The sequence below is a fragment of the Eubalaena glacialis genome, chromosome 17, assembly GCF_028564815.1.
Source record: "Eubalaena glacialis isolate mEubGla1 chromosome 17, mEubGla1.1.hap2.+ XY, whole genome shotgun sequence".
In the NCBI taxonomy this organism is placed as follows: domain Eukaryota; kingdom Metazoa; phylum Chordata; class Mammalia; order Artiodactyla; family Balaenidae; genus Eubalaena; species Eubalaena glacialis.
The window spans coordinates 47,126,139-47,145,286 of NC_083732.1; the positions used below are offsets into that span (position 1 = coordinate 47,126,139).

Below are 19,148 nucleotides of genomic sequence, written 5' to 3' on the forward strand. Positions count from 1 at the left end.
TGCAGGATCTTACTTCCCCGACCAGGGATCGAACCCAGGCTCCCTGCAGTGGCGGTGCGGAGTCCTAACCACTGGACCGCCAGGGAATTCCCTGTCACACTGTATTTTTTATTCCCTCTCCATCTACAGTTTCCCAATAGGGAGCAAGAACTTTGGAATCTTGGTAGCAGTGAAGCTGGTAGCCACTATTAATTAAATTTAATTTTTTTAGGAATTTTAAAAACATTTATTAATGCTATTGAAAATAGCATTATTGAAAATAGCATGCTATTGAAAATAGCATTTTTGTTTGTTTGTTTTGTTTTGTTTTTTGAAAATGTTCTTTATTCTCCTGGGGAAGGAGAATAGGGAGAAAGCCATGATAATCATCAGCTGGCCATCTTTTGAAAACTTGAAAGGGCTCAGAAGCATGAGTAATTGTTCATGGTTGAGTACTATGTCAGACACCTGTCACCTTCTCTAGACCCTGTGACAGTCACTTGCTGGTAGTGGCTCTGGTTATAAGAAAGATATCTGTCTTCCTGTCTTACACCATCAGAATGTCAGGAGTGGAATGCTTTGTGCCACTGGATGCCTGGTGCAATTTCTTGTGCCTATAATACACTTGCAAAGTATCCAATTCCACCATTGCCTTGCTATCTGGACACTGTTAAAAGAAGGAATCTCTTAGAAATAGTTTTCCATCATAGTGAGATGGGAACTTGAGTCTTGAATTGAAGCCCCAAAGGCAAGGGGGAACTGACATTTATGGCTTAATAGCTCCTGTAATTTTGGGCCCCTGCTTATATGTTAATTTTTTTCTACTAGTAGTTTTAAAGTTTGTAATGTCCTCATTATTAAGTCTAAGAGGATAGAAGTAGTGAGTAAAAGTAGACTCCCATTTTACACAACACCAAGTCCAAAAGTAACCACTACTATCAATTTGATAACATACACGTATCTGTGTGCTTGTAAATAATGTGGCGTACTAACGTACTGCCCACTGGTTTGTTTTGTCTGTTTGTTTGCTTTAACTTGCCAGTATGTCATTGACTTCTTCCCTAAGGAATATCTGTATATTTACCTCACTCTTGTAACTTCCATATGATATCCCAAGAGTGAAAATATATCATAATTTAACAATTCCTTTATTTTTATAGACATTTAATTTTATTTTTCTGTTAAACAAAACTCGTATTGATCTTTAAATACTTCTATTTCTGTAGAACAATTTCACAGGAGTGGGATTTTTAAATCAAAAGTCATGTGTGTTATATTTAAATTAATATTTCCAAATAACTCCTAGTATGGTTCACTCTCTTAATTTACATTTCCCTAATTCTAGTGAAATTACTGACACAAACAAACTGTTCAAACATGGGGATGTGCTGTTAACCATACTTAAAATCTGTAATAATTTAAAAAGCAAATTCCAAAAATGATAAAATATTTTACAGTTTTGGGAGAAAGCCATTAATTTCTAAGATCACATGGCTGTAAGGCATTTGAGGCTCTGTAACGTAAATGTTTAAGTATATTTTGGCCTATTCTCTGATACATAGGAAAGTGTGAGATAGCATACTTTAGGCTAAAACAGGATATTAAATCAGAAACTCTGGAGTTTGTCTCTTTTTAAATTAAAAAAAATTAAATTCCCTCCATTTTTTTTTGTATTTCATTGAAGTATATTGATTTACAGTATTGTGTTAATTTCTGCTGTACAGCAAAGTGATTCAGTTATATATTCTTTTCCATTATGGTTTATTACACAATATTGTCCCTCTACTTGTTATTTTAATTTTTAAAAAACTTTTATTGGAGTATAGTTTATTTAAAATGTGTTATCCACTTTTTAAATGAAATGTCTGTTTGACTTCAGATCAATGCAACATGTTTATTACTTTAAAACATCAAGATGCTAACATTTTGCAGACTTTTAAAAGTATGCCCCTCAAAAAAAGTGACTGTTTTAACTGTTTTTAACTTTGAATTTATCTGGGCAAACTATTATTTAGTACCTCTGTGTGCGACATATTGGGCATATTAGGGTTAATAAAATATGGACCCTTTCTGGTGTAGAGTAGCTGACAGAATTCATCCCTGTGCAAAGTCAGTGAATTCAAAGGGCTCCTTCAGCTAGCGGGCATTTGTTCTTATTTTATTTCCTCTAACTTGGTATATTTGGAGATAGAACCTATGATGGGTGGTTCATCATAAGGATTTGGGTTACTTGAGGAACATTTAAGGAGAAAACAGTGAACCAGTGAATTACTTTTTTTTTGTTTATTGTTAAATGAGTTTTTAGCAGTCTAAATGTGTGGCTGTAACAACAGCATCTTGAAGAGCAAGTGAAATTAAAGCAAGTGGTTCTATTTTCTGCTTATGAACATTGGTTTTTCCTTTCACCCTTTGGAAGAAGATTTCGGTTACCCAGTATCCCAGAGCTTAGCCCAGGGTACAAAACAATTAGAAGGGACTGTCTGTTCATGCCTACCCTGCTTATTACTCGGAACTCTGTTTTATCACACCTTGTCTCTCCCATTACATAAAGTCCTACCTTTTGTTCTGACCTCTCATTTTTCTTAGAAAAGAATATTCTCTTTTGCATCAAAGCTGTAGCACAGGTAAGAAACATGCTGGGTCTTCAATGAAATGTCATGTAATTTAAAGAAAGATGGATTAACATAAATGTCTTTTGTGTATCCATTGCTGCACCTTTTGTAGGACATTATAAATCATAACATATCACCTTGAACCAGAAGAGAGGGCAAGGGATGTTTGACGTTTTTAATGAGTGATGCTTTATTTACATGCCCATGAGAAAGGTTTGGGAGGTGTAGGAGGGGACTTTTATTTTTTCGATCACCATTACTTGTAAAATCATATTCTTTCTACCCAAGCAATGAATACATATATTTAGTAATATTGAGGCATTCTGCAACGCTTGGTTTGTTGTGTGGTGTTTTTATATTCTATTCTGAAATTCTTTGCACTTGAGCCAAAAAGAATACCAAGCTTCTGAGAGATGCATGCATTTCCTATTTTGAACACTTGGCTTTCTTATTCCAGTTTCCTTTTGTTATTGAGATAAGTATAGGTTCACAAGCGGTTGTAACAAACAGTACAGAGGCATCCCATATACACTTTAACTAGTTTCTCGCAATGGTAACATTTGACAACCAAATGTAAAGTTAAATTTGCTTTCTAATTTACTCATTGAAGGCTTTCTTTTTTTTTGGTATATATTTTATTTATTTATTTTTTGGCTGCATCAGGTCTTAGTTGCAGAACGCGGGGTCTTCCTTGATGCATGTGGGATCTTTCGTTGCAGCACAGGCTCCAGAGCACATGGGCTCTGTAGTTTGTGGCATGCGGGCTCTCTCTTTGAGGTGCAGGAGCTCAGTAGTTGTGGCACGGGGGCTTAGCTGCCCTGCCACATGTGGGATCTTAGTTCCCTGACCAGGGATCGAACTTGCATCCCCTGCATTGAAAGGCGGATTCTTTACCACTGGACCACCAGGGAAGTCCCGAAAGCTTTCTGATAGGACTAAGAAAAAGAAAGAATTCTTGTTTTAAAAAAATTATTTTTATAACTTAAACATTTAGTGCCACAAATGCAAACTGGAACTCAGCATGCAGTGAAATCATACTAGAACATTGTAACAATGCAATATTAATGCCATATCAGGCAATGTTGTTATAATGGAGAAGCACCAGCTAACTTTTGTTGGTGGGAACAACCCTTTTTTTTTTTTTTAGTTTGAATGACATTGCTAAATGATGTAAGCAGGAACTGCTGTGGGCAATTCAGTCTATACTATCAGTCCCTGAGAATTCAGTGTAGTTTCATGGAATAGTCATTTGTTAGTCTAAAGACCTTATTCATATGATGAGCAGTTCAGGGAATTTAAAATATGGTTAAAATTCTTTTTAGCACTGTAGAAAATTATCAAGTGCAGTGAACTTCAAGGAAAAAATTTTTTATTACCCAAAACACTTGATTGATTTCAATGTATAAGGTTTTTTTCCCCTAAGGATTTTTTTTCTTACAAAATTGGGATGGTATTACACATGTTACTTTCAAGCATAACTTTAAAAGAATCTGTTACAGAAATTTTCAAACTAACATAGTTTTGGAGAATATCTATTACCCCATTTCAACAATATCAATATTTCCCAATCTTGTATCATCTGTTTCCATGTGTACCCTGCTATACCCTTACCCGCAGTACATTTTAAAGCACAAAAACCTAGAGATCATTTCTTTCACCTGTTGCTATTTATGTGCCCAATATATCTTTAAATTAAGCACCTTATTTTTAAGCCTTAATGACTTTAGTTAAAGCAGAACTTAACTAAAACACATGTGCCAATCTTGATAAACCTATTTTGCCTCCGTTGCCCTATTTAAGCATTTCCTTGGTATATCTTTAAGACATTACCTTGAAGTAGGCTTAAAGGAAAAATTGACATTTGTCTATGAATTTTATCTAATAATACAGAGTAATGACTTTTGATTTTCTTTACTGTGTGTTATGTGGTCTTTTAAGTTGCCTTTTTTTTCTTTTGGCTGCTTTGGGTCTTTGTTTCTGCACAGGGGCTACTCTTTGTTGTGGTGTGTGGGCTTCTCATTGCGGTGTCTTCTCTTGTGGATCTCGGGCTCTAGGCTCACGGGCTTCAGTAGTTGTGGCTTGCTGGCTCTAGAGCGTGGGCTCAGTAGTTGTGACTCACGGGCTCTAAAGCGTAGGCTCAGTAGTTGTGGCGCATGGGCTTAGTTGCTCCGCGGCATGTGGGATCTTCCCGGACCAGGGCTCGAACCCGTGTACCCTGCATTGGCAGGCAGATTCTTAACCACTATGCCACCAGGGAAGTCCCTAAGCTGCCTTTTTTTAAAACCAAAAGCAAAATGGCTTTATTAGCAAACATTTTCCATTTAAGTTCAAAATAATCAAACCATAATAACCACGAAGCTAGAATGGGATTGCTTCTGGAGAGGTTCTGATCTGGAGGGGGAGGGGTGTGATGAAGTCATACTGCTGGCTCTGTATTTGTACCTTTCAATGTTGTATGTTATTCCTGTTCCAAAACAAGACAAAAGCTCATTTAAAAAACAGAAACGCCAAAATAGTTTACAAAATAATAACTTCTGTAAATGTGCCTCTCTGGAAATTGTTGTCTTCTGTTACTTCTGTTACAAATGTCCATGGTTAACAGTGTGTTTCGCTTCCTTCTTCATCTAGATTTTTCATCAAAATATTACTTTTAAAAATGTCACTGTTTTCTAAATATGTAAGATCAGTTGTTATCATTTTATACTTTAAATGAAGCAAAAAGATTACTTATAAAATAATTTCTACTATAGGATTCGGTTTTCAAATGTAAAATGAAGCTTTGTGAGGGCAATTCTTGTTTTGAGTAAGCAGTCTGTAACTTTACTATGTATTTGGAGCATATTATGATAACTGTAGTAGGGGTTTTTTTTGTTTGTTTTTGGTAATCTTTGACATAATTAGGGTAAGTTAAGTTTAGTTACCAAACTATTTTGACAGTACCTAAATTTGCTTACTATTTCAGTGAAATAGATTCTTAGAAGATTTCTTTATTCCTTCCAAAGTGTTTTTATATTTGTTGGTTGCTTAAACTTTCTCCAAGAGGTAGATGCACATGCACAGAGCAGCTTGTACAGCCTTTAGGAAGAGCTAACAGAAATTGAGAATCCAGATGTGATAATCAGTCCCTCTGCCTCAGTATTAAACTCAAAAAGAATGTTGAAAAGTCATCCTTCTTGAGATTGCTCATTTCAGATGAACAAGTTAGTTCAGAAATTTCCTACATGAAAAGTGACTCCAGCTTTTGCACTTGCTAGGATTAAAACATTGTTTCTCCAGTCACTTTCCAAAAATATATGGTCTTTGTAACACTAGGGATGTTAATAACCTTAATACAAAGGCTTGGTGCAGTAATTTTGCAAGAAGTGGAAACCAGATTTCTTTTTGCAAGACTTTCTCGGCGTGTTTTCTATGTTAATGTGTTTTTATGTGTTTTAATTTTCTATGTTTTTTTTGTGTTTTTTAATTAATGTGTTTTAATTTTCTATGTTAATGTCCTCTCATCCAGAGGAGAGAATATAGTCTTCTATTCTTCTATTCTTCATTATCAAAGATAATGCTTTGATCCTCTCTCCTCTAGAGAAATATGGCAAGTCCTCAAATTATGAATATTGTCATGCTATGACTACTTCTATTTTGGAATGCTACCTGATAACATCAGTATTACCAATGTTTAGTAATTTGTAATTATTAGATGAAAGGGTGTTATGAGAATTGTTTCCGATAGAGTATATATTGTGTTGTTAGACACCCTGGCCTTCAGTATTTTCATATCTTTCCCTGCTCTACAAAGAATTTTCTATGAGTTATTAGGATACATAGAATATTATAAAATTAGATTATGTAAATTAGGATTTGAAAAAATATAAGATAGGAAGAAATGTTTGATAGTCTGACTACAGAATCTTAGGCAATTAAATTAATATTGGCATAACAATCATGGGCTCTGAGCAGGAGGAAACTTGAATTACAAAACTCATAATTTCAAAGGAAAGAAAGTCATTAATTCTCAGGGAAATACAGTTTTTCTCTACATTGGGTTTGAAAGTTTTTACCCAAATACGTAGAGAGAACATGGAGTACTGCCATGGAGGAAATCTTCACCAACTTTATAATGTAGTCACTGGTGTGCTTCATTCAGTAGTTTCTTTCTTTTATTTTTTTTTAAATAAATTTAATTTTTTATTTTTGGCTGTGTTGGGTCTTCGTTGCTGCGCGCAGGCTTTATCTAGTTGTGGCGAGGGGGGCTACTCTTCGTTGCTGTGCATGGGCTTCTCATTGCAGTGGTTTCTCTTTGTTGCAGAGCACGGGCTCTAGGCGTGCGGGCTTCAGTAGTTGTGGTGCGTGGGCTCAGTAGCTGTGGCGCATGGGCTTAGTTGCTCTGCGGCATGTGGGATCTTCCCGAACCAGGGATCAAACCCGTGTCCCCTGCAATGGCAGGCGGATTCTTAACCTCTGCGCCACCAGGGAAGTCCTCAGTAATTTCTTAATGCAATCTCAGTGTGACTTGCTGAATGAGTCTCAGCAGTAATGTATTCATAACTGCGATGCTCTAGCAGTTTTCTGAATATAAACCTTTGGGGAGACCCCTCTTGTGCTATTTAGTTTTTCCCCTTCATTTCCTCTCATCTCCCTTCAGTTCTTTGCCCATTCAGGCAACTCCAGCAGGGTTTCTTACCCAGCTCAAGTGCATCCTTGTTAGTTTATGTGATGCGGTACAGTCCCTCCATGCACTGTAGGACCTCGGAGTTCAGGGTTACATTGACTCACTCATTTGGCCCCTAACCCTTGGGTTCCTTTGTAGTTTTATCAATTTTTGAACCTCTGTAGCTTTTGAGTAGCGGTTACATTATTGTTACCATGTACACCTGAGACTGATAAATACTGACACTTGAGAATCTGAAACCTAACTAAAGATATAACGGAGGTAAAAACCCAAAACAATGACTTAAAATGAATGTTAGGATGAGCTACTGGCATAGTCTTGTTTTGATGGACAGCTCTCTTTTTGCCGTTATTTAGGGTGTGGTTAAAAAATTCCTTATCTTTCTCTAAACCACCTCCACAAAGCAAATGCACATAATTTTTACGTTATCCTTATCCCGTGGTGACGGCATAATCCATTTATTCTGTGATGATGGCATAATCCATTTATACTTTATACTTTGAAGCTATTCTTATGTTTAAAATTGTTTCCCTTATAACATACAGCACTCCCTACCATTCCTTAAATTACATGGGATTTGAAAAAGGCTAAGATTTTCTGATAACTGAGTAACTTTCCATGGAAAGCATTAAATATCTCAAACATTGACTGTAAATTGTACTTAACTGAATTGGATTAGTTGAAAAGTTAATTTATTTACTTATTTTTTAAAATAAATTTATTTATTTATTTATTTTTCGCTGCACTGTGTCTTCGTTGCTGCACATGGGCTTTCTCTAGTTGTGGTGAGCAGGGGCTACTCTTTGTTGCTGTGCGCGAGCTTCTCATTGCGGTGGCTTCTCTTGTTGCGGAGCATGGGCTCTAGGCATGCGGGCTTCAGTAGTTGTGGTGTGTGGGCTCGGTAGCTGTGGCTCGTGGGCTCTAGAGCACAGGCTTAGTAGTTGTGGTGCATGGGCTTAGCTGCTCCGCAGCATGTGGGATCTTCCTGGACCAGGGCTCGAACCCATGTCCCCTGCATTGGCAGGAGGATTACTAACCACTGCACCACCAGGGAAGTCCTAAAAACAGCTTTATTAAGGTAGTTTACGTATCATAAAATTAACCTATTTTAAGTATACAATTCAGTGGTTTTTAGTGTATTTACAGAGTTGTGCTGCTAATTTTAGAACAATTGTGTAAACTAATTTTTAGATAATATAACAATCTAATTTTAGAGTAACCCATTACCCCCAAAGGAAACCTGGTGTCCATTAGTAGAAACTCCCATTCACTTCCCTTCTACCCACTTTACTTGCCCCTCCCCCATCCCTGAATAACTATCAATCTATTTTCTGTTTCTGTGGATTTGCTTGTTCAGATATTTCATATAAATGGAATCATACCGTATGTGGTCTTCTGTGACTGGCTTTTTTTTTGGCGGCATTGGGTCTTCATTGCTACATGCAGGCTTTCTCTAGTTGTAGCGAGCGGGGGCCACTCTTTGTTGTGGTGCACAGGCTTCTCATTGCGGTGGCTTCTCTTTTTGCAGAGCACAGGCTGTAGGCGCACGGGCTTCAGTAGTTGTGGCTCATGGGCTCTAGAACGCAGGCTCAGTAGTTATGACGCACGGGCTTAGTTGCTCCGCGGCATGTGGGATCTTCCCGGACCAGGGCTCAAACCCGTGTCCCCTGCATTGGCAGGCGGATTCTTAGCCACTGTGCCACCAGGGAAGTCCAGCATGCGAACTCTTAGTTGCAGCATGTGGGATCTAGGTCCCTGACCAGGGATTGAACCGGGACCCCCTGCATTGGGAGAGCAGAGTTTTAGCCACTGGACCACCAGGGAAGTCCCTGCACATTTTTTAATTGAGTTATTTTTCTTACTGTTTTTTAATTGTAAAATTTCTGTATATATTCTAGGTAGGAGAGCTTATATGACTTACAAATATTTTCTCCCAGTCTGTGGGTTGTCTTTTCATTTTCTTGATGGAGTCCTTTAAAGCACAAAAGTTTTAAGTTTTGATGCAGTCCAACTTACCTATTTCTTCTTTTCTCACTTATACTTTTGTTGTCAGATATAATGCAAGGTCATGAAAATGTATTACTACATATTCTTTTAAGAGTTGTGTAGTGTTAGCTCTTACACTTAGGTATATTCCCATTTTGAATTAATTTTTTATATGGAGTGAGGTAGAGGTCTAAATTCATCCTTTTGCATGTGGATATTTCATTGTTCCAGCACCATTTACTGAAAAGACTATTCTTTCCTCATCAAATTGTCTTGGAACCCTTGTCAAAAATCAATTGACCAGGGAATTCCCTGGCTGTCCAGTGATTGGGACACCACGCTTTCACTGCTGAGGGCCCGAGTTTGATCCCTGGTCGGGGAACTGGGATCACGTGGGCTGTGCAGTGTGGCCAAAAAAAAAAAAAAAAAATCAGTTGACCATAAATGTAAGGGTTTATTTCTCACCTCTCAAATTCTATTCTATTGATCATTGCCTACCCTTATGAGAGTACCACACCATCTTGATTACTGTAGCTTTAGAGTAAGTTTTGCATTTAGGAAATGTAAGTCCTCCTACTTTGTTGTTTTTTAACAAAGTTTGGCTATTCTGGGTCATTTGTATTTCCATATATGTTTTAGCTTCAGTTTTGTCATTTTCTGCAAAAAAGCTAGTTGGAATTTTGATAGCTATTGCATCGAATCTGTACAATTTAGAGATAGTATTGCCATTCTAACAAAATTAAATCTTCTGTTTATGAACATGGGCTGTCTTTCCATTTATTTAGATCTTTTATTTTCTAACAGTGTTTCATAGTTTTTAGTGTACAAGTCTTGCTCTTCCTTTGTCAAATTTTTTTCCTAAATATTTTGTTCTTTTTGATGCTATTGTTAATGGAATTGATTTCCTAATTTCCTTTTTGGATTGTTCATTGTAGTGTATAGAAATGTAGTTAATTTATTTTGTGCATTGATCTTATATCTTGTAACCTTGCCAAACTGGCTTATTCTAGTAATATTTCAACAAACTCTATTTGATTTTCTACGTATAAGTTTGCCTTGTCTCTATACTGTCATTTTTACTCCACAAGTTACTTTATTTCTTGCTGTTTTTTATTTCAATAATCTGAAAGACCTGGGATTTAGGTTGAGAGAAAATTCTTATTCTCATGCCCTGTCAGGTAGATACAGATTATTTAATTTTTCTTAAGATATCTTGTCTACAGCAGATAATCCTAGTGCAAAGAATAACGATGTGAATCCCAATTGTATTGTGTTTTGGCTTCATTGGAATAGGTGCTACCCTACAGATGCTGAACATAATTGTCATTTATAGCCTTAAATTTCTAGGTAGATAACTTTTATTTTATCTTGGTTGTATTTTGAAGGTATTGGGTTGGCCGAAAAGTTCCTTTGGTTTTTAAGTGAAAATAAAAGACACATTTTTCGTTTTCACCAAGACCTTTATTGAACAACGTATTCACCGTTTTGTTCCACTCCCTTCTACCATTTTTCAGGCAACTTCATAATTCCATCTTCCCAAAAGTTTTTATCTTTTTGAGCAAAGAACTGTTCCGGGTGCCTTTTACAGTCTTCCAGGGAATTGAAATTCTTTCCATTAAGAGAGCTTTGTAAAGACCGAAATAAATGGAAATCTGAAGGTGCAATGTCTGGTGAATACAGCAGATGAATCAGAACCTCCCAGCCAAGCTGTAACAGTTTTTGCCTGGTCATCAAAGAAACATGCGGTCTTGCGTTATACTGATGGAAGATTATGCGTTTTCTGTTGACTAATTCCGGACACTTTTCGTCGAGTGCTGCTTTCAGTTGGTCTAATTGGGAGCAGTACTTATTGGAATTAATCATTTGGTTTTCCGGAAGGAGCTCATAATAGAGGACTCCCTTCCAATCCCACCATATACACACATCACCTTCTTTGGTTGAAGACTGGCCTTTGGTGTGGTTGGTGGTGGTTCATTTCACTTGCCCCACGATCTCTTCCGTTCCACATTATTGTACAGTATCCACTTTTTATCACCTGTCACAAATTTGTTTTAAAAATGGAACGTTTTCGTTATGTTTCAGTAGAGAATTGCATGCACAAATATGGTCAAGAAAGTTTTTCTCATTAACTTATGTGGAACCCAAACATCAAAGCGATTAACATAACCAAGCTGGTGCAAATGATTTTCAACAGTTGGTTTGGATATTTTGAGTATGTCAGCTGTCTCCTGCATGGTGTAACATTGATTGTTCTCAATTAATGTCTCGATTTGATCACTATCAACTTCAACTGGTCTTACCCGACCTTGGAGCATCACCCAGCTCGAAATCTCTAGCACGAAACTTCACAAACCACTTTGACACGTTTGATCAGTCACAGCACCTTCTCCATACACTGCACAAATCTTTTTTTGCATTTCAGTTGTGTTTTTACCTTTCTTGAAATAAGAAAGCATAATATGCCGGAAATGTTGCTTTTTTTCTCCCATCTTCAATATTAAAATAGCTACACAAAAATCACCAATTTTGATAAGTTGTTTTTTTTTTTTTTTAATGCACGCTGATGTGACAGCTGTCACAATGCAATCTAACAGAATTGTTTCGAATGAAGTTAAGACAACTAAGCGCTACTAGGGCCCTCTTATGGAAAAAACCGAGCGAACTCTTTGGCCAACCCAATACTAGATACCTAGATTTAATTTATAAGAGATCTTTAACCAGAGGCATAGAATATGCCAGGTCAGAGTCATAGAAGTTGTATACTATGGAAATGATCTGATTTTCATATCCAGTGTGGAAAGTCTGAGTAACTCAGCAAAATACACAGAAGTCTTGATAGTCTTTGAGTATTAGTGTTAGTATCTATCAGGCATTTGACATGAGCAAATATGGTCTTTGAATGAATGGTGCTTGTATAGGGGGGAGATACTGAAATAGAAGTTGAGAAATCTGGGTAGTTCTTCAGTTCTGTGAAGAGCTAACTGGTTGTGTGACCTTTGGGAAATTATTTAACTCTTAGTTTCCATTTCCATCTCTGTAAAAATGAGGAGGTGTGGCTAAATGATGGCTAAAGTCCTTCTCAGGCCTAAAGTTCAGCATTCCCTCTCTTTGCTCTGACAGTTACACACAGATTGACTCTTGATCTCTAAAGAGACTCTCCTCAGAGAGTTGTAAAAATCTCGCCAAGTGACTCTAATATGCAGACAAGTTGAGAATCACTGTTTTAGAGACTTAACAGGTTATGGGCAGCTTGATGTCAAGTAATATTTTGAGGCTCCCATATTTTAGAAATGAAATGGAAGAATGATTATGGAAATAGCAAGAGTGAGAATAATAATAGAACAACAAATTATTGCATTTTATGGTTTGTGGAGTAATTTGATATGTTAAATCATTGAAGCTGAAGAACAATTCCGTGAAACTAGGAAGTGTAATCCCCATTTAACAAATGACAAAATTGGAGTTCAGAGACATTAAGTGACTTGCTCAAGGTAACTGTGCTACTAAAATGGAGTCTGGGACTGGATTCACCATCTGGTGTCATTCCTATTAACCCAGCAGTTAGGATTATGTAGGATAGATAATCTCAAAGATTTTTAGTCCCTTCCATTATGTGTTTACTTGTCTTTGAAATGGGATAATTACCTACTTAGAATGATTTATGAGTTAATAATCTAAAGCTGTGGGTCTTTATTGCTCTCTAAGCTAATGACTACTTTAAAAAAAAAATTTCCCTATGCGTATGTATTTTTAAGTATGGGTATCTAGCAACTAACTGTGGTGGGAAACAGATTGGGTAAGGGACAGGGTGAAACTAATTTCATAATATAGTAATTAGTTGAGTTACCACATAAAGAATGCTTAGGGGGACTTCCCTGGTGGTCCAGTGGTTAAGACTCCGTGCTCCCAATGCAGGGGGCCTGGGTTTGATCCCCAGTCAGGGAACTAGATCCCACCTGCCGCAACTGAAGATCCTGCATGTGGCAACGAAGATCCTGAGTGCCACAACTAAGACCCAGTACGGCCAAATAAATAAATAAATATTTTTTTAAAAAAAGAAGAAGAATGATTAGGTATTCATGTGGCTTTTGTTCCTTGGAAGTAATTGCCCCAGATACACAAAGAGGACCCATTGTCAATTTCCCTTCATGTTAATGGTGAGTGATGTAGTTTGTATGCATCCGTTCCAATTTACTTGTTCCTCTCCACCCTCCACACTTTTTTTTCAGTCAGGTTGGAAGCAATAACTCATGGGTGCTATAGTACTTTGCTGTCCTATTATGCTGTACTTACTGTGTTGTACATTTGTGTATAGGAGTAAAACAGTCTATTCTTTGGAGCAATCATTTTGTATACTTTTTGGTCTCTGTGGCTATGGTTTCTACTATTCCTTTGTGTTCGTGCATTTTCATGCCTTAGTATTCCTGATAACTAGCCAGTTAATCATCAATGAGCTAGGCTTTGGAAGTGGTGCTTTGTGGTTGAGTGGCTGCAAAAGTTTCCTTCTCTCCTTCCTTCATTTAGGACTCTCAAACAGAACTGGATCTTTGGGGAAACCCTGTATTCAACTCTGCATTAACCCTTCTATCTTTCAACTTTTGGCTTTTGTGGAACTGTGGGACAGAATAGCTATGGTGTACTTGTCTTGGGAGAGATAACTCTAAGAATTCTAAGAAAGATCACCTTGAGAAAGTCTGTTTCCTTAAGTAATGTTTTTAGAGTAAATATTAGACATTGTCTATTTCTATTGGTTCACTGTGCTTTCTCTCCCTTTAGCCCCCCAGGTTCGCCCAATAGTCTTGGCTACTTCCCTACAGCTGCTAATCTTAGCGGTGTCCCTCCACAGCCTGGCACGGTGGTCAGAATGCAGGGCCTGGCCTACAATACTGGAGTTAAGGAAATTCTTAACTTCTTCCAAGGTTACCAGGTCAGTACCTTGAAGAAGAAAAATACTCAGTGCCCTTATTACTTAAGTTGATGTGCCTAAAGAATGCAGCCAGGAAAGAAGCAAATTCTCTGAAACTCGTGTGTACAAGTGTTAATAAATAGATTTTCTTTATGAAGAACCAGAGTCAAAGTCAGGGGGACTAGTTGTCTGAGTGCTAACTTCAAACTCATCCCTTTAATAGGATTGGGGCTTTCCCATGCTGTTTTAATTACTTCAACTTAATCTATTGATGCTTTTTTTTTTTTTTCCCCAATTGGGCTGCTTTGAGAAAGCTCTTTAGGGCACACAGTGATGTGGGTGTTTCCATCTATAGTAAGATTGGCTAAGAAGGAATTTTCCTCAAACGTGGAGTTGGAGTATTTAAAAAGTAGTCCGAGGCCTCTCTGCCTAATCTGGAAAAATACGGGTGACTCAGTGAATCTTTAGATGGTAACTCCTTAAAATAAGCTGTAAGATATTCAGTGAGTCTTTTATGATCTGTTAATTCTTGTGAAACTGATATTTACTCTTGTCAGTTTTTCTGCGACTGCCTGTGTCCATCAGTTGTTCTTTGACTTAAGAACAGCTTGGTAAGAGCTCCTTAACAGCAAGCAAAATCTTCTCATTGTCATCTCACCTGAGCGGACACCTTTCCTTCCTTAAATCACATGGTTAGAACCCGAACTCCTTCCTTTCCTGCAACGTCTGAAAATCAGTATCTTGCAGCCTTTTAATTGCACTAAAAGCCAAAATGGTCTTTCCTCCTGGAGCTGAGCCGTGCTTGAGTCTTCAGAGTTAAGAAGCACTTGTAGGCATAATAATCAAATCCTAAAATAGCCCTTGAGCATTTACAGTGCAGCATGATAAGGGCTGTGCCTGCAGGTGCCGTTTCACTATTAGAACAGGTTTACAAGCTCTTGGTATCCATGAATCATGGAGGATTGTGGAGCTCAGCTAAAATGATGTCAGTGGGGATGCCCCGAACCTACCAAGTTACCATCATGGGATATTTTTTGACAAATGAAGAAAATCTGTGTCTGATAGCAAAAGACTGAATGAAGGTGGACAAAAGTTATCTTTTGTTTCTGCTTGGCTTAGCACATTCTTTCCAGAAGTAAGCTATTTTTCAGAGATCAGTAGATACTTTACTTCTTGCCTAAACAATTATGCTGCCTGTTGGAAACCCCTGCAGGAGTAAAAATGTTACTTTCTGAACTTCGTATCTGATTCGCTAAATTATGAAAAGAGTAGAGAATTTTACTGAAGGCTATTGAAAAGATTATTTAATCTCATGGAGAATACATTTGAGTTTTGTATTTTCTCCCATGGTTTTCCAGTTCTAGAAAGTATAAGCAAAGTTTCAGGTTTTAGTAGTCAATTGAATTAATTTCTTTTGTTTTGACTAATTAACTTTTATTACATTCACACTGAATAGAATTAAGTGATCATACACATATATTGGTTATGAGAGTAAGCAAAATTGCTCTTACTATGAAGAGTGCCATGGCTGGCTTTTGTGGGTATTTATTATACCACAAACACATAATAGCAGCTATTTCTAGATTTATGGCTAAAAGATTGACATGCTTCAAAATTAAGATAAACTGCTACAGACTGAAGTTATTTTATTTTATTTAAAAATTTTATTCTTTAAAAGATGTTTTTTGATGTGGACCATTTTTAAAGTCTTTATTGAATTTGTTACAATATTGCTTCTGTTTTATGTTTTGGTTTTTCGTCTGCGAGCCATGTGGGATCTTAGCTCCCCAACCAGGGATCGAACCCATACACCCTGCATTAGAAGTCTTAACCACCAGATGGCCAGGGAAGTCCCTGAAGTTATTTTATCTTCTAGTAGCTTCTAGGGAATCATTCAGGGTTGGAGCAGACCTAGTATAATCAGAAACACAAAGATTCTGTGCAATTATTTTGTCTCAAGGCATTTGCCTTCATTTCTGAAGTGCTTGGAATTTATGAACTGGATCAATAAAGTGGGATTACATAGGAACCTGAATTATCTAATTCAGTATATCATATTATTCTTCAGTAATTTGAGCTTTAAGGTAGTTACAATGCATACTTTTAAAATCTTTTGTATATAACCTAATTTCATATCACTCTTACATAAAAGCTTATATTTTCTACTGCCTTTAAGAGTCCTTCCTTGCCTTATTTATTTTTGCCTGTTCTCAGTTATTTTAGTAATAGCCGCTAACCATGAGAGTCTAGATTCTTTTAGATATGGCTTTGTCTGTCACAAGACAAAAATCAATGGATGGCTTTAAAAAAAAATTGTTCTCAAGTGTAATCTGTGTCTATCTTTACCTATGGTGCATTTATTGCTGTTGCTGATTTCATGGGAGGTTTTCATTTGATTTTTGGTTATTTATGATTCATCCTACATAATTATATAATTTACTTATGTAATTAAGCAAATCCTTGGTAATAATTGGTTGAATGAATGAAATCTCTTAATGGTTTCTGTTTCTGTCTTTTAAAATATATATATATATTTTATATATAAAATCGCATGTCATCTTTATAAATGTTATTTTTAATTTTTGGATGTATGTTTCCTCTATCCTTAGCAAAATTCTTTCTATAAAACTACTCCAACTTAATTTTTCCGTACTTCATTTGGGGTTGAGGGGGCTGTAAAGTTGGAAAGGGCAAGGATTTACAAAAAGGGAAGAATTCTGATGCTAAAGCAAGATGCAGGACATGGGTTCTGCTATCAAATCTGCATTCTTATGAAAGTACCCGAGTTAGGCCCATTTTGATAAATGAGATTAATAGAATGAGGATTGAATTTACGAAGGCAAAAAGACTACTATAAAAATATTTGGTGATGAGGATGTCATTCTGGTCATGGAAATAAATCTGTGTCTATATTTTAGTTAATGGGCCTCTTATTCTGAAATGGGCTGTTAGGTATCTTATATAAGTCCTTTAACTTTTTCATTTGCTCTTTGCATTAACCTTTACTGTCAATGGCTTTGCATTTTCAGTAGTGCTAGTTTTTGTTTCTCCTCGAAGTACTGACTTTATTCATTATCTCCTTGGGCCTCTCACTGCTTTTTACTTGCTGCACTGCTGAGAGAATTAGGTTGATATTACAAATATATCTAATACTATTTAAAGTTCACCAAGTTATATAGAGAATTTGGGCTTATTGTAGAATACCTTTGAAAATAGTTGGTGCTCAAATATTTGATATCTAGTCACACTTGTGGTGTGACGGAAACTGTACTATTATCAAGATCTGAAGTGTTTGGTGGCGTTGCAGTACGATGTTCTTTTTCTATCCACGTGCTCAATCTAACTTCCCTCCTAGTAGGGATTTTTATGGTATTTAGACGTGTTAAGTAAGAAATGACGACTTGGGATTAGCAGTTACCTATATGGCTTGTATCAGCGTTAACTTGTTTCCTATGGTCTAAATGTCCTATAATTCAGTTGATAGATCTATTCAGTTGAAATACTAACCATCCATAGTGACAGTTTGTCCATCTTTTGATCCTGTTTGTTTTAACTTGCATTTTAGTATGCAACCGAGGATGGACTTGTACACACAAATGACCAGGCCAGGACTCTATCCAAAGAATGGGTTTGTATTTAAGGGCCCCAGCAGTTAGACCATCCTCAGAAAAGAAGGTAAGGCTCTATGATGTGAAAGTTAAATTATAAAGGGCCAAACAAATAGAGGTCAAGAATCTCAAAGTGTTTTTTAGAAGTCAGGTGGCAGATGCCATCTTCCCTTTATGTGATGTAAGAATGTCAGAAATCCTAGAAGGAATGGAGACTGGAATTAAGGTTGTCATCTAAGTAGATAGTATCTAAGCAACATATATGGAAATACTTTTCCATTTGGAAATTTATTCATATGTGGAATACAGGTTGGGTATGCTTTCTTTCTTTCTTTTGTTTTTTTTTTAAATTGAGGTAAAAACCGCATAACATAAAATAAATCATTTTAAACTATACAATTAAGTGATTTTTATTAACTCTGAAAGAAAATCCTATACCCATTAAGCAGTAGCTCCCAATTTCCCCTCCCCATAGACCCAGGCAACCAATCTGCTTCATTTCACGTTTTTGACGTTTATCCACGTTGTAGTGTGTATCAGTACTTCATTCCTTTTTGTGACAGAATAATATTCCATTGTATGGCTGTACCACATTTTGTTTCTTTCATTTATCTGTTGATGGGCATATGGGCTATTTCTACCTTCTGGATATTGTAAATAGTGCTGATATGCACAATTATGCACTAATATTTGAGTATTTTAAATTATTTGGGGTATATATCTAGGAGTAGAATCACTGAGTCATATGATAATTCTATCGAGTTGGTTACACTTTTTTTTCCTAGTTTCTTTTTTTTAAAATGTTGTGGTAAAATAATACATAACATAGTACCATTTTAATCATTTTTAAGTGTATAGTTCAGTGGCATTAAGTACATTCACATTGTTATGCAAACATTACCACCATCAACTTTTTCACCTTCTCATACTGAAACTCTAAATACATTAAACAATCTCCTTTCCCTCTTTCCCCAGCACCCTGGGAACCGTTATTCTCTTTTCTGTTTCTATGCATTTGACTATTCTAGGTACCTTATAAATGGTATAACACAATATGTGTCCTTTCATAACTGGCTTATTTCACTTAGCATAATGGTTTTAAGCTTCATCTGGGTATACTTTTAATATGCTCCATTCCAAAATGACTGTGAGGTTTTTGTTGCATGTCTTTCTTCTCTTTTAAACTAAATCTAGAAGAAAGGGATCCTGATAGTTCTCCCCCCCCCCCCCCATTAATCTATAAACTTCCCTTAAAGGATACTGACATTGCCTGTGAGTCTCCTCAAAAGAGATAGAGTTATAAGGACATGGTCCGGAATTGGTGTGGCTTATTTCTTCATTTTTTATTATTGGGTTTGCTGAAGTTGGTTTGCTGGCATGTCATTTTCAAATTT

General features: G+C 36.6%; 1 protein-coding gene across 5 annotated transcripts in view; it reads left to right on the forward strand.

The window, feature by feature from the left end:
* ESRP1 (epithelial splicing regulatory protein 1) overlaps nucleotides 1-19,148 on the forward strand; it is a 58,395-nt gene that overhangs the window by 31,666 nt on the left and 7,581 nt on the right. For 2 of the 5 annotated variants that reach the window (XM_061172256.1, XM_061172251.1), the window contains exons 14-15: nucleotides 14,017-14,167; nucleotides 17,712-17,821. The exons of 1 other annotated variant lie outside the window; for it this stretch is intronic. In XM_061172256.1, the coding sequence (XP_061028239.1) occupies nucleotides 14,017-14,167; nucleotides 17,712-17,786 (226 nt within the window). In that variant the 3' untranslated portion in view covers nucleotides 17,787-17,821. The remainder of the gene's footprint in view (nucleotides 1-14,016; nucleotides 14,168-17,711; nucleotides 17,822-19,148) is intronic. 2 more of the 5 variants (XM_061172252.1, XM_061172253.1) reach the window with 2 other exon arrangements.